At 54.7% G+C, this 14,256-nt stretch overlaps 7 protein-coding genes across 7 annotated transcripts; 4 read left to right on the top strand and 3 right to left on the bottom strand.

The window, feature by feature from the left end:
• Nucleotides 1-14: 14 nt before the first annotated feature.
• On the top strand, nt 15-1,486 carry L969DRAFT_43448 (uncharacterized protein; the record flags this gene model as incomplete). Its single annotated transcript, XM_014715669.1, has 7 exons — nt 15-219; nt 279-711; nt 761-857; nt 907-963; nt 1,019-1,199; nt 1,255-1,343; nt 1,394-1,486. The coding sequence occupies 7 exons, from the start codon at nt 15-17 to the stop codon at nt 1,484-1,486; spliced, it is 1,155 nt and encodes a 384-aa protein (XP_014571155.1).
• L969DRAFT_84418 (uncharacterized protein) lies at nt 1,255-4,104 on the bottom strand. Its single transcript, XM_014715668.1, has 9 exons — nt 3,777-4,104; nt 3,598-3,717; nt 3,410-3,548; nt 3,244-3,355; nt 2,876-3,194; nt 2,609-2,822; nt 2,351-2,562; nt 1,394-2,303; nt 1,255-1,343 (listed from the first exon to the last, which is right to left on the bottom strand). The coding sequence occupies exons 1-8, from the start codon at nt 4,022-4,024 to the stop codon at nt 1,511-1,513; spliced, it is 2,157 nt and encodes a 718-aa protein (XP_014571154.1). The 5' UTR covers nt 4,025-4,104; the 3' UTR covers nt 1,255-1,343; nt 1,394-1,510.
• Nucleotides 4,105-4,180: 76 nt separating this feature from the next.
• Nucleotides 4,181-6,884, top strand: L969DRAFT_84417 (uncharacterized protein). The gene is made up of 4 exons (XM_014715667.1): nt 4,181-4,607; nt 4,666-4,787; nt 4,840-6,704; nt 6,759-6,884. The coding sequence occupies exons 1-4, from the start codon at nt 4,413-4,415 to the stop codon at nt 6,764-6,766; spliced, it is 2,190 nt and encodes a 729-aa protein (XP_014571153.1). The 5' UTR covers nt 4,181-4,412; the 3' UTR covers nt 6,767-6,884.
• On the bottom strand, nt 6,800-7,722 carry L969DRAFT_84414 (uncharacterized protein). The gene is made up of 3 exons (XM_014715666.1): nt 7,248-7,722; nt 7,066-7,199; nt 6,800-7,017 (listed from the first exon to the last, which is right to left on the bottom strand). Exons 1-3 carry the CDS (start codon nt 7,356-7,358, stop codon nt 6,849-6,851), a joined length of 414 nt encoding a protein of 137 aa, XP_014571152.1. The 5' UTR covers nt 7,359-7,722; the 3' UTR covers nt 6,800-6,848.
• A 30-nt stretch (nt 7,723-7,752) lies between these two features.
• Nucleotides 7,753-9,992, top strand: L969DRAFT_91988 (uncharacterized protein; the record flags this gene model as incomplete). The annotated part of the gene is made up of 11 exons (XM_014715665.1): nt 7,753-7,796; nt 7,846-7,906; nt 7,963-8,022; nt 8,048-8,052; nt 8,090-8,154; nt 8,205-8,278; nt 8,335-8,396; nt 8,441-8,467; nt 8,685-8,729; nt 8,777-9,191; nt 9,267-9,992. The coding sequence occupies 11 exons, from the start codon at nt 7,753-7,755 to the stop codon at nt 9,990-9,992; spliced, it is 1,584 nt and encodes a 527-aa protein (XP_014571151.1).
• A 54-nt stretch (nt 9,993-10,046) lies between these two features.
• L969DRAFT_91987 (uncharacterized protein) lies at nt 10,047-13,297 on the bottom strand (the record flags this gene model as incomplete). Its single annotated transcript, XM_014715664.1, has 9 exons — nt 10,047-10,188; nt 10,236-10,392; nt 10,450-10,770; nt 10,824-10,864; nt 10,918-11,060; nt 11,172-11,430; nt 11,479-12,622; nt 12,677-13,201; nt 13,255-13,297. 9 exons carry the CDS (start codon nt 13,295-13,297, stop codon nt 10,047-10,049), a joined length of 2,775 nt encoding a protein of 924 aa, XP_014571150.1.
• A 64-nt stretch (nt 13,298-13,361) lies between these two features.
• L969DRAFT_91986 (uncharacterized protein) lies at nt 13,362-13,916 on the top strand (the record flags this gene model as incomplete). The annotated part of the gene is made up of 2 exons (XM_014715663.1): nt 13,362-13,656; nt 13,717-13,916. The coding sequence occupies 2 exons, from the start codon at nt 13,362-13,364 to the stop codon at nt 13,914-13,916; spliced, it is 495 nt and encodes a 164-aa protein (XP_014571149.1).
• Between the last annotated feature and the right edge of the window lie 340 nt (nt 13,917-14,256).

Below are 14,256 nucleotides of genomic sequence, written 5' to 3'. Positions count from 1 at the left end.
GAATCCGCTGAGCAATGTCAGACGAAGAGGTCGTCATCGTCGCATCCGCAAAGTCCAAGGGCAAAGCCAGAGCAAAGCAGCCTCGACTGACGCAATACAAAGAGCCCTCGCCGGATGTGCAAGACGATATCGATGTTTCCATCTTTGACCCTAATCAGGACCGCGGCGTCGTCCGCAAGGTCAGACAGGAGTACAGAACCATCCAAGATGAGATGAAATGTCGGTCCCCTCCCACGCGTTCGTCCGCCGGGCTTATAATCCTTGGAACCAATCGACAGCGCTCAATAAAGATGTCAAAGGCACGGCAGTCAGCTCCGTCATGGCCTTGCTCGACCGAGCAGAGAACAACTTCAGCAGCGTCAAGCAGACCGGAGAAGCCGTCATGGATGCTGCCTTGCTCAACAGCATGGGCCAGTACACCATCCAGAAAGCGCGAGAGTTGAAGATAGGCTCAGAGGCATTCGATTGTGATGCCTATGTCGACTGTCTAGCTCAGCTCATCGGCCCCTCTACGACCAGCAACGGACGAAAGAGACGCAAGGTTGCTGCGGGAGCGAGTAGAGAACGCGCCAGGCTCGAGAGCGAGAACGAGTCGGACGAGTCAGACGGAGGGGATCCGGTCGCGTCGCAAGTTGACGTTGCCGATTCATGGGACCGTATTGGAGCCATGGCACTTCAACACACATCTCGTGTGCCGACCATTGACTTTCTGTGCGTCTTTGCTCGTCTTGGAGCGCTTTGGATTCGATCGTTCTTGCAGATTGGGAGCGATCGCCACAGAGCACAAGAAGCGGATCGTCAAGCAGAGGACGCGTGAGACCAAGATTGACGAATCTGAACGTCAGAAGCCTCAAGAGGTACGCCTGCTCGTTCTTGACCGTTCTCGCGCTGACTGCGATGATCTAGCTGTCGAGCCGTGATGTCAAGAGGACCAAGAACGAGACCGGCACAAATGTCGAGCTGGTCAGTGACATGGCTGGCATGAGCGTCGGTACTGATCCTCATAGTTGCGCAATAGATTGCTCAGCTCATCATGCGACGCCAAGCTGCAGGTCTACGTACAACCTACTGGGAGCTCGTCTGTCATCCTGCCTCGTTCAATCAGACAGTCGAAAACATCTTCTATGTCTCCTTTCTACTACGCGATGGCAAATTCAGTCTCGATTACGACGATGATGAGCCCAACGAGCTCTACATCAGTAGGTTCCAGCATCCGCCCAAGCTCGCTGCTCTTGCTGACAGAGGCGTCCGCAGTGCAATGCGAAGAAGCAACCGATCAAGATCGTGCGGACGGTGTTACGCGGATACAACACGTCCTCGAGTGGGATATGAATTTGTGGAAGGTCCCGCCGCTCTTTTCAGCCAACTTACACGGAGCTGACCTTTGATGCAGATGGCCATCAAAGCATATGATATCCGCGAGCCGATCATTCCAACACGATCCGCAGAGGTAGAGGAGAACACAAAAGAGGGCTGGCATGTGTGAGTGCAAGGTACAAGTGCAAGGTGTCTAAAGCTTTGCAAGCCTGTCGCCGCGCTCAAGGACCGGCTTGATCGACTTTTCAAAGATGTCTTTGATCTTGCCTCCAAGATTGAGCTCTGCTTGCGACTCTGCCCGGTGCAACAAGTCTTCGTAGCATCGCCCATCGTAGCGTCCCAGAGCAGAGTTGAGATCCCAGTCGCTGAAGCCAAAGGCATCCGTCAGACCGATCGTCTCGGGCAAGACTTCCTGGGCAGCGTTCGCGATTGCAAGTCGTAATGTCTCGATGGGTGATTGCATGGCACCGCTATCTGTCGAGTGCGCAGGAATGACGCCAAATTCGAGTAGCTCGGATAGGGCGCCATCGATAGTGTTGAGCAGATAGAAATTCATCAGATTCTTAATCACTTTGACGCCGGCGTCATCGAGACCGTTGACCAGCAAGCCTTCGGGAGCCAGAGCGGCAGCAACACGACGGCCAATGAACGACTCGACGATCGCTTTGCTGATCATCTGACATTGCCAACTCAATTGGCCCATCGTCTTTCCTTGACCGCCTTCAGCTTTGGATCGCATGAGAATCTCAAGTCTTTTGACATGGAATGCTGCGCGGGCGTCTAGCAGATCCGTCTGGACCTGCAAGTTGCGCCACTCTTCGATCGAATGAGGCAGCTTGATCTGTTTCTTGTCGGCCAAATGAGCAAGATAGTCGGTCGAAGCGGTGAGCAGCTTCCGCTTAGAGGCGTCTTTGAGCAAGCCGCGGTAAGTCTTCAAGCCTCCGCGACAGGTCTGTTGTGCAAGGACGTAGTTGTCGCCCTCGTACCTGCATTATAGTGAGCTGGAAGCTTGCGCTCAGGCAAACAGACTTACGTGACTGAGGGCAGTTCCTTGCTGTATATGCGTGCCACACCAGCAGACTCCATAAAGCCGTGCCCGCCGAGTGATCGACGAGCAATCTCGATACCTTCGACGACTTCGGCTGTCACATAGGATTTCAGTCCCGACGAGACTGCATGGACTTCTGCCAGCATTTCGGTATTGCCACTTGCAAGCTGGCTCGCCATGGTTCCATACAGCTCGGCCTGTTCAGTATGAGCACAGAGTGAATGCAGATTGCGAGAGGCTGACCATGTCTTTGCCCATCGCGCCAAAGACGTATGACTTTGCGATGAGCGGCAGCAAACGCATGTAGACCGACGGGTAGAAAATGACATTGAGCTCCTCTTCTGCGCGTTCACCTTTTGCTTCCGGGTCTGCAAACTGACGGCGAACGTGCAGATAGCGCGTGGCAATGGTTGTGGCTTTTGTGAGTGACATCGAGACTGCTGAGATCATCTGGGCTCTGTGTAGGCGCAAATCTGTCAGTATTCACTCGACAACGTTGCTGAAGCGCACCTGATAAAGACCATGCCGCCGAAGGATAGCTTGTCGCTCGGCGGTTTGATGAAGTTGCCTTCTCTGGTGACCTGCGAGAAGCGTGCAAGCATGTTGAAGCGCGGGATGCGGACGTGATTGAAGCGTGCATAGCCATTATCGAGTGCAGCAAATCCGCCATGCGCTTTAGGTCCGATCTCGCCAGCAATGATACCGGGCAAGAGCTTGTGGTTCTGGATGTCGCGCAATTGTACCAAGAAAAGGTGAGGGCCGTGATTCGTGCCGTCGATGATGAGCTGTGCCTGTACGACGCCGTGTGTGCTGACAACGCCAAGCCCGCCTGCACCTGCACGTCAGGATTGAGCTAGTGATGAGCATCGCGCACGCACCAATCCACCACTTTGTCGCTGTAAGACTGGGTGAATGTATCTCAAATTCATCTGTGTCTTTGCAAAATGTCGCCGTCGTTTCCAAGCGGCGCACGTTACTGCCATGGCCAAGCTACACAAGACAGATTCAGTCCATCAAGAGCAGGATTGGACGTATCTCTCGTACCTCTGTCTGCAGGTAGCAGCCGAGCCAAGCGTGGTTCTGAGCCTTTGCCATCCATTCGGCTTGCTGCTCGTCTGAACCTTGCGCATTGATGACAGGCAAAAAGGCAACATGATGCAGATAGTATGACGTCTGCTCGTCTCTGCATCACGCGCGTCAGCGCAGGCCTCAAGGCTGAGACGGAGACTTACACCAGAAAGAGACATTCGAGAAATTCCATGTAGTCTAGATCGTGCTCATCGACAAGGTCGAACAACCGCTTCATGAGCGCTTGCCCTGTGTACAGTCGGTCTGCACGGGACAGGAATGGCCTGTCGTCACCAACGCATTCCGGTCAACAAGTCGAGCTAATAGTGTCCGAACACCCGACCTGGTTCGCTTAGCTTCGGTTATGAGCGCATCATTCGCGATGATATCGTGTACTTTCTGGCGCATCTCCGTATCGCGCGAGCCTTCATCGATCATGTTGTGCATCTTGGCAATGTCGAAGGTGCATCGTGCGCGAAAGCGCTTCATGTCAATCGCCGTTTGCTCGTTGACATCATGAGGCTGTGCCTTGGGCCCGATGCTGTCAGGCGCATGTGCGACTGTGCTCGACGGAGTGCTCGCTGCGGCCATAGTGTCGCGCTTGCAACGAGTTGCGTGATCGCTTTCAGTCGCTGCAACCAGAATCGACGGAGACTTTGCGGATGTTCGGGCCGTCCGTGCCGCCAAGGGTGATGCTCGCGGGGATCCCCACCGGAAGCGACGATCGCTTGCGCGCTTCGTCGACCGACTTTTGTGTCGTGTCCTGAAATCAATCGAGCCGGATCGCTAGCACCACATTGGCCATCGCGGCATAGCCCTACATCGTTGTCCTATAGCGCAGAGTGACACATCTGGCATTCGGCAATTGCGATCTGAGCTCAGACGCAAGCCCATCTTTGTTGCCCCCCCTGTACCCAGCAGATCAGAACACCTTTCAGGCACAGAGCCGCTCACATTGCACGACACGAACCTCGACATCATGTTGTCGCTCAGTACGTCCGATCTCATATTGCTGGCGATCGTCGGCCTCGGCGCGATTTGGTACCTCTTTGGTACGGGCATTACCAATAGCGCGGTGGTCAAGCCGCCAGCGACCAATGGCCTGCACAATGGCAATGGCAAGCTCAATGGCGATCCCCCGACACGCAACTTTGTCGAAGCCATGCAAAAAGCGGTAAGGCCGATCTTGGAATTCGTCAGATCGCAAGTGCTTATCATGAGCGCTCGCACAGAACAAAAAGATTTGTATCTTTTACGGCTCGCAGACAGGCACTGCCGAAGACTATGCGTTGAGGATAGCAAAGGAAGCGAAGAGTCGCTTCGGATTGTCCAGTCTCGTCTGCGATCCCGAAGAGTGAGCCTCGTCGATCAATGCGCCTCGTCCTCGTTCTGACCTGAGCTTGCAGCTATGACTTCGATATGCTGGACACAGTGCCCGAAGATCATCTCATCGTATTCGCTGTAGCGACCTACGGCGAGGGCGAACCGACAGATAATGCTGTTCAGCTCATGGACTTTATCAAGGATGAGAGCATCACATTCTCAAACGGCTCCGACAGACTCGACAACTTGCACTACGTCGTCTTTTCGCTGGGCAATCGTACATATGAGCAGTTCAACGCTGTCGGGCGCACACTCGACTCTCGTCTAGCGAGCTTGGGCGCCAAGCGCGTCGGAGAGCGTGGCGAGGGCGACGATGATAAGAGCATGGAGGAGGATTATCTGGCGTGGAAGGACGACATGTGGAAATCAGTGACAGAGGTCATGGGCTACCAAGAGGGATCGGGTGGCGATACCGCCGATTTCGAGGTCAAGGAGCTAGGCCAGGATATCCATGACAAGGTCTACGCTGGCGAGCTGTCTGCTCGTGCGCTCAACGGGACTCGGGGCGTGCATGATGCTAAGAATCCATGCCTGGCCAATCTTGTCAGCTGCAAAGAGCTTTTCATGGCGGGCGATCGCAACTGTATCTTTGCCGAGTTTGACATCAAGGACACTGGTATGCGATATCAGGCCGGCGATCATCTAGGCCTGTGGCCCATGAGCCCGGATCCCGAGGTAGAGAGGATGCTCAAAGTATTGGGGCTTGTCGAGAAAGCACAGACAGTCGTCGAGATCACTTCGCTCGACCCGGCGCTCGCCAAGGTGCCGTTTCCAACGCCGACGACGTACGACGCCATCTTCAGGCACTACCTCGATGTTTGCGCCCTCGTCGGTCGACAGACTATCGCTGCAGCCGCAAAGTATGCGCCGACACCAGAAGCACAGCAATATCTCGAGCGACTCGGTAGCGACAAGGCAGCGTATCAGTCCGAGGTCGTCGACAATTGCTATAAGCTGGCCCAGGTTTTGATCGTCGCCACCGGCGGAAACCCTCATGCAGACCCAGCAACAGCGCACTATACCCCTTGGTCGATACCGGCAGAGCGAGTGATCACTTACCTGCCGCGACTACAGCCGCGCTATTACAGCATCAGCTCTTCGCCTCGCTACACGGCAGATCTCGTCCACATCACCGCCGTCGTCACGAAGGATCAGGCCGGCCGAGATGCATCGAAGGGATCCTACGTCTATGGTGTCACGACCAACTATCTCCTCAACGCTAAGTTGAAGACGCACGAGCAAAGCGAGAGGCTAGATATGCAGAACGACAGCCTGGGTCGCGTGCGTGGATCTGATGCACCTTCGTATCGCCTCGATGGCCCTCGAGGCAAGCTACGCCAGGATAGCGGGGGCTACAAGATGCCCATTCACATCAGGAGAAGCAACTTCAGACTGCCCACGAGCCCGAAAGTGCCCGTGGTGATGATCGGGCCCGGCACAGGCGTGGCGCCTTTCCGTGGCTTCTTGCAAGATCGGTTGGCTCTCGCTCGCAAGGCGAAAGCCAAAGATGGCGAGGGTGCACTGGCCGATTGGGCAGACATGGTACTCTATTATGGCTGCCGACGCAAGGACCAGGACTACTTGTATGAATCCGAATGGAAGGAATACGCCGCAGAGCTCGACGGCAAGTTCACCATCCAGACGGCTTTCTCTCGCGAGCCAGGACAGCCGAAGCAATATGTGCAGCAGCTCATTCGTGCACAGAAGGATCACATCAAGAGCCTACTAGTCGACAAGAAGGGGTACGTGTATATCTGTGGCGACGCAAAGAACATGGCAAGAGAAGTCGAAGAGGTGCTCAAGGAGCTGCTCGGTGAAGCGACGGGAGAGCCAGGTGAAAAAGCATACAAGACCATGAAGGATCGCAACCGTATCCTTCTCGATGTTTGTCAGTATCACGCCATCGTCTACAGAGAGCAGTGACTGACCGTCAAGCGCGCAGGGTCTTGAGCAAATACTAGATTGTCTGATGTTGTCATCACTTGCTAGAATGTACAACGTGCAGCTCTTGTACAACATCATACAATGCTGCTCAATCTAGATCGAGGTCGTCCGATCTCGTCTTGTCCAGTCCCAAGATGGAGTGAACTGTAGCTTGCTTGATGGCCGAAATGACGCCGGACTGCTTGAGTCGCAGCTCGAGCTCCGCTGTGGAAAAGTCATCAGTCTCTTTGTTCGCTAGACCTTCGAAGCCGACGATTCTGCGACCACCTCAGCCAATGCAATATCCCTCTGCTTTCGATGCTTACTGATCTTTGTTGGCGCCGTCGATGAAGCAGAAGACGCAGGGCAAGACTTTGACTTGTAGCTTGTTCACGAGGAACGGCGCATTGGCTACGTCTATCCGCAAGAACACGGTGTCTGGGTATCGCTCTGCTAGCGTCTGCTTGTGGGTCAGCAATTGCACATTGGGCAGCGCGTGAGAGCGGACAGTAAGGTGTTTGTCCATGATCTTGCACCGTCGAAAGTCGACATGGAAGAAGTGCACTATCGAGAGCCGGGCTTTACTGTTGATAGCAAGTTCTTCTGAGTTCCTGCGCATGCGGCGTGCTGTCCACATACGCTGTCCTGGTGATGAGCTCTTTTTCGATTGTGACAGTCGTCAGGCGGCCACTGTTGCTCAATTGTCGCGCCTGTGCTTGCACTTGGCTGCATATGCCGACTCAGAGCTGTTGTGCAGGCGAGCATCCAGCCAACGCACAGTTGACGCAATTCCTCTATGCGCTTCTCGCGGAAACCTTGCATATCCAGGTCATTCTCGAGACTGTCGAGGAGCGCATCATCATCCTCCTCCTCGTCTGACGAGAGGGTCTCTCTTGTCCGTTCGCTACGTCGCCGCTCGTCCGCTTGGTAGATGACCATGTGGAGGAAGCTACGTCACTCGAGCCTTGTCACTCCTTCTGCGCGTTCGAACGCGATTGGATCAATTTATCAAGATGCCTTGGCAAAAGACCTTCACTCTGGGCAAGCGCAGCTTAGGGCAAGCTCAGAGGCTCGCTTTCCATTCCATCCTGATCATCCGCAAGCAGCTGTCACTTGGTCACGAGCGAAGTGATGTCTGAGATCCGCGAAGGCCTCCAAAAGACGCCAGTGCGACTGCCTTGAACACCTTCTCTATTGCAGCTCATCTATCGCACGGTGCACAGATTGGCATTCTCCATCTACACATACTCCATACTAGCGCATCACTCAGTCTGAATGAAAATGTCCGTCGAGCCATCACCGGGCCAGACTCGGTTGATGGTGATGTCAGTACGATCCCGATGTGCGTAGAGACATGACAATGGCGATGGACACAATCGTGCCAGAAAGCTTACCGTGGCGACATACAGACGAAGGCGCGCACCTCCTAAGCTCGAGGAATGCAGCTAGCTCATAGTAGACACAGGTCCGGATGATAGTGCATCACATACCAAAGCAAGCCTCATGGGATCTTCCATCACGATCCCGATCACCAACTCTGTCGGTCGGGGAAAACATTAGCATCTAATTATTGCTGACTGTGAGGGTGACAACAGTCCCTCGCGTTGGGGACTTGGCAGGGGATCTATCTGGCAGAATGGCGCAGACTGCCACACTCGTACGTCTTCTCGCACAGACATGCGCTGAACTGATCCGGCACAGTCGTCGCATTGTGGCGACAATCTTGCCGTGAGCTTACAAATGAGCTGCTATCGCTCTGTAAGCCAGAGTGCGCGCGTCATGTGACGTGTTTGCCCGCAATGCATGCAAGGTCATCCCGAGAAGCTTGCTGAACGCAGCCATGTGCGACTGATGCAAGCCATCAATCAGCGGTGCTCCTCTTATCTGTAGATTGATAGATTCCGAAGGAAAGACGCGTCTCTCGATGACCTCATCGATCTCGCAGACAGATAGCCATGTCACTCTTGCTCGCCCTCAATTGCGGCAGCTCGTGAGCTTTGTAGTCCCACATCAGGCTAGCGCTCATCATCATGGCAGATCTTTCAAATTCAAAGTCTATCGGCGCAAAGACCTCAGTGTCGTCGCCTCTGGTTCCGCGTCTGGCATTGGCACCGATTCGGCCAAGCTCAAGTATGCTGTGGTAGGCAAGGAGGCAAAGTACGAACATCCGATAGCAGGCGAGAGTCATGAGGACGTCTTTGTGGACGTCCTTGCGCTCGTGCAAGGAGAGAAAGAGGAGAACTTGCGCATAACGGACGATAAAGAGGATATCGCGCTCATCTCCCACCGGATCGTACACGGAGGCACTTCAGACAAGCCTCTCGTCGTGACGAAAGATCACCAGGAGGGCCTCAAGTTGATGGACGAGCTCAGCACGTTTGCACCGCTGCATAATCATCACGCCGTCTTGACGGTCAAAGCCTGTCTCAAGCATCTGCCCACGGCAAAGAATGTCCTCTGCTTCGATACACTCTTCCATCAGTCTATACCCGAATCAGTCTACACGTATGCTATTCCACCCCCCCAGGTCAAAGCACCTATACCCATCCGACGCTATGGCATGCATGGCCTCTCGTACTCGTCCATCCTGACCAATGTTGCACGTCACCTCGACCGATCAGAGACTAGCTTGAACATCATCATATGCCATCTCGGTAGTGGCGCGAGCATGTGCTGCATAGAAAAGGGCAAATCAGTCGATACGACAATGGGTCTCACGCCACTCGAAGGATTACCAGGCGGCACACGATCAGGCTCGCTCGATCCTTCCCTTGTCTTTCATCTCTTCAGCAACACAGAAGAGGCTGGTCAGATAGAGGAGACGAAAGGCATGAAAGTGACCAAAGCAGAGCTATTGCTAAACAAGCAAGCTGGCTTCCAAGGTCTTTGCGGTACTTCCGATTTTGGCGAGATCACTTCCAAAGCCGATCAGGGTGACAAGCAAGCAAAACTGGCGGTATCTGTATTTGAAGAAGCCATCATGCGCTACCTGGGTGCCTATCTCGTCAGGCTAAGGTGCAAACCGGATGCTATCGTCTTTTCGGGCGGCATCGGCGAAAAGTCAGTTTCGTTGCGAGCGTCGGTCGTTGAGCGCATCAGCTTCCTGGGCGTACAGATCGACAGTAAGTCCAATGAAGCTGCCAGCTCGAGTGACGAGGAGGTAGTGAAGATCTCGAGCAAAGGCGACATTGAGATCTTGCGTGTACTGACGGACGAGGAGAAAGTCTGTGCAAAGTATGCTCTGTCTGCCTAGACGTACAATGTACTGGTACTGCATAGACAACAATACTTTTCCGGTAAGGACGAATCATGATGCGCGTGGTGAAGGATCGCCCCTGCCGGCTCGTTCTTGTGACTCATCTTGCAATTCCCAAGCAGGTCGATAGCCTTCTCCTGCCTTCAGACAAGGATTCGGGAATGTGTTGTGCGTCGAGCCGAGTGATGTATAGCTGAGTGTATGTGAGTACAAGGCGAGAGGGAGCAGCGGCAGGCGCACCCTTGGTCGTAGAGAGAGCACCACCCGATTCCGCTTGGGCCGAGCTCTGTACTCCGCAGACAAGCCCATACGTCTGCGTAAGACCAGTCTAGTATCGGATGAACGCGCATGTACTGCGGCCAATCCGGATCGGTGCTCTGGAACGAATCAAGTGACGCTGTTTCGCCATGATAGGTGAGCACACGCAAAAGTATGTAGGCAGAGGGCGACTGACCTCCGTGTGGATCGCCCCTCCTTGTTCCGACAATGATAGCCTTGACAGCAGGATGACTGCTCTGATACTGCGCCAGAGCAGACTTCATGCTCGCCGCGACCTTGTCGATCTTGAGTTGGTATCGCGCACGACAAGTCTCGACAAAGCTCTCGACTTCATCAAAGGGCGAGTCGCATCGTACGTACATACACTGTATGCTCGTCGGTCTTGCTGCAGCATGTGCACCATTGAGTCGGTCGGATTCTTTGAATGATTTGTGATCTCTGACGCCTGTCGCTCGCATGCACACTGCCGCCGCCAAAAGATGCAAGATCACCGTGCCTGTCCTTCCGCGTCAGTCATAGTATCTCGAAACGGGTCACAAAGATACTGACAATCCTTGCCGCCATTGAAACTGAGTGAGATCTGATCATCCCTGCACCAAAAGAGCAATAAGAGTGATTCAGGCTCGATGGCGCGATGACTTGCCCATACGTATCGAGTGCTTCGGTGAGGATGCGCAGTGCTTCGCTGACTTGCTTGCCTAGCCTTGTGCCTTGTCTCGACAGCCTGTAGACAGATGCTGCCTCTGCAAGACCAAACATGCGACGTGGAAACGAGAGAGAGAGCTTCTGCCGATAATCTCAAGCGCGTCATATCGCTCAGAGCTGATTTATATGGATATCACGAGATTCACACAAGCAGAATGCAGTCTATGTGGTTTGCTCGGTACAGAATCATACTCTCGAGATGTCTCTGCGGAAGATCTTGACCTTTGCCCAGTCGAGCACGACCAGAGCACGATTCCTCAGCGAGAAGAGCGTAGAAACGTAGGCCGAACGCCAGAAGAGCATCGTTGCCACACCGCCGGTTGCGACGTTGCCATTGAGGAAAGGTAGATCGGCAATCGCTTTGTCGCTGCCGATGTAAGCCAGAGAACCTTGGTGAGAGTAGCTGAACGACTTGACGTTGGTCACCCTGCGCAGTTGCTTCATGATGCCCCTGTATCGGTCATCAGCTTCAATCGTGAATGCAGACAAGACCGCCTACTCTGTGTCTTGGTCTTTGTGTGCGCGAGCAGAGTCGAGCGCTGCTTCGAGCTTCTCCTTCTTGTACATCTGAGAGAAGCATCGCGCGAGATATTGTCCTTGCTGTGAGGCTGCTTGCGCAGTTGGAGCATAAGCCGTCGCGGTCGCGTCACCTAGGGCCCATATATCCTTTGCTCCGGCAAGCTCGAGTCGGTCGTTGACTTGTAGGCCGCGCTTGTTGGCTTGTGCTTCACCGATGCTCGCCATCAGCTTGCGCGTGACCGGTCGGGAAGTATTGCCCGTTGCCCAGACGAGCATGCCATACGGGATCTCATGCAGCTTCTTGTCTTCACCCTGGGCAACGATGACCTTGTCTTGGACTTCTTTGACCATCGTCCGTGTGAGCACATCGATCTTGTTCTCCTTGAACGTAGACGTTGTGTATTCGATGAGCTGCTTCGAGAACATAGGCAAGACGTTGGGCAGAGCCTCGACGAGCGTGATCCGAACTCGTCCTGCAATCTCCGGGTACCAGTTGGCCAGGTCTTCTGCGAGGAAGTCGTGCAGCTCGCCGGCGAGTTCGACACCTGTTGGTCCACCTCCTACTACGACCATATGGAGTAATCGATCAATCTCCTCGTTCGATTGCCCTTTGAAGGTCGCAGTCTCGACACAGTCCATGACGGTCTTTCGAACTTTCTCTGCATCCCAGATCTCCTTGAGGAAACAAGCGTGTTCCTTCACGCCCGGAATGCCAAAGGTATTGTTCTCTGCTCCGACGGCGTAGACGAGGTAATCGTATGGCAAGGTTGTTTCGGAAGTAGCGCCCTTGATCTCTGATGTATCGGTGAACGTGACGGTTTTGTTGACGGGATCAACTTCTTGGGCTTCGCCTTCATAGCATTCGACATGGCGGGCCTTGTGGCGAGTGATGAATCGGGTCGGTTCCATGATCGAACGAGACTCCAGAGTACCCACTGTGACGGAAGGTAGGAGAGGCGTGAAGCAGAAGTAATTTCGAGGTGAGATGACGGTGACGTTGTAGCCTTCGTTGTCGAGATTCTTGAGGAGAGAGGTGGCGGCCCAACCGTTTCCGAGAATGACGAGGTTCTTCTTCGAAGGATCATGAGGCGCTTGGTCGGGAGGATGACTCTCTACGTATGCGGCTGCTCTGCCCATCAGACTCTGCATCTCTCGACTCACAGAGCAGAGGAGCTCACAGTAGACGATGTAACCGGACGTAGTGACGACGACAAAGAGGATCGTTCTCGCAAACCGCTTGACCCATTTGCGAGACCAAGAATCCTTCCTCTTGCCGCCAGAAGACCCGCCGGTTGCGTTGGAAGCCGTTGCGGCAGGCGCAGCAGGCGCAGGTGGGATGCCGGAAACGTCTGCTTTGCTCGATGAACCGCCCCCGATGGTGACGCCATCGGAAGCGGCAACAGTCGCGTCGACAGCCTGCTGTGTGCCGGATGGGCTACCCGAGCCGGCATAGACAGAAGTGACAGGATCGTTCAGGGAGGACTCTCTCGCGCCGTCTCGGCCCACCGTGGCTGCTTGTCCCGGGCCTGGCCTGGACGATGAGGGCGAGCCGGCAGAAGAGGGAGCAGGTTTGGTAGAAGGATCGGGCGGGCTCGTCGTCGTTCGCACATCTCTCAGCGGCGGCAGAGTCGAAAAGGGCGCTATCCTAGATCGTGCTGGTCTTTGGAGCAGCAGCCTGGCGTGACTGAGCGCCAGACAGTGTCCTAGGCAGGCGTGTGAGTCAGTTCATGGCCCTGAACATCTAGGAGGAGTGTACCTCTACCGGGCAGCTGACGCAGACCGACTCGAGCGAGCGACATGATAAGCCCAACGAGTGTTTCTGGCTCTTTCGCAAGCTCGCTGCTCGTCCTCGTACGCGCACAGATGCTCTGCGTGAGGCAATGTCAGTCGCTTGGAATGATCGAGCTGCTCTCTGTCGAGCTTGTGGCGCTTTCGCGAGTCTCGATTGGTTGGCGCACGGAGGAGGAGGCGACGAAAGTTTTGCGCGCGTCTTCTGCACGGCGTCATCGACAGCCAGCAGAGATGGGCCAAGAGGACGAGGCGATCGTGATCAACCAAGGCTACAGACCAGGCGGACTGGACTACGACTACACGACCTACCTCTCCGTCGAGACCGAGCTTCAGCCATCACAGATCATCAACAAGATCCACAGAGGAGGCTCGTCGTCGATCTGCTCTTTGCCGAGTCTGCCCGGCTGACGGGGAGTCCAGTCTGCAGACAATGCGGATCCTATCTTTCTCGCCCTCAAGCACATCGGACCCGTGGGCGAGCTCAGAGATGAGAACATATTCGGCGTGCCTGTTCCATCCGCTCAAGGGTTGCAGCCCGAAGTAGAACCGCTCATCGAGGCGATACGATCTATCGAAGGCGTCAAGCATGTCGACGTGCTCTCACTGAAGCAAAGAAGCAAACGGTAGCGAGCCAGCAGAAGCCACGATACTACAGTGCACTCGTACGCGCTCAGCATTGCGCGTTCCAGAGCGCTCCATGATGCACCACTGTTGTCACGCACACTCTGCAGCACGACCGGTAGGATTGCATCAGGCCGCTCATCAAGATCTGAGACCTGACCCCGGCGTCACAAGGCGCGCTTTCTGCCCTTGTGCGAGCCGCGGACGAGTCCCTGCCTGCATAGACCTAGCCCTGACATAGCTTGAATGACTGCATCAGACGATCATCTGGAGCATTGAGCAGTGACCTTCTTCGACCCATCTTGCATTCAGCCGACGGCCAACAACCGCATCTCCTTCTCCTCTT

This window comes from Mixia osmundae (assembly GCF_000708205.1).
Source record: "Mixia osmundae IAM 14324 unplaced genomic scaffold scaffold_1, whole genome shotgun sequence".
NCBI classification, from domain to species: Eukaryota; Fungi; Basidiomycota; class Mixiomycetes; order Mixiales; family Mixiaceae; genus Mixia; species Mixia osmundae.
The sequence above is the reverse complement of the archived record's forward strand: the minus strand, read 5'-3'. Positions and strand labels throughout refer to the sequence as shown.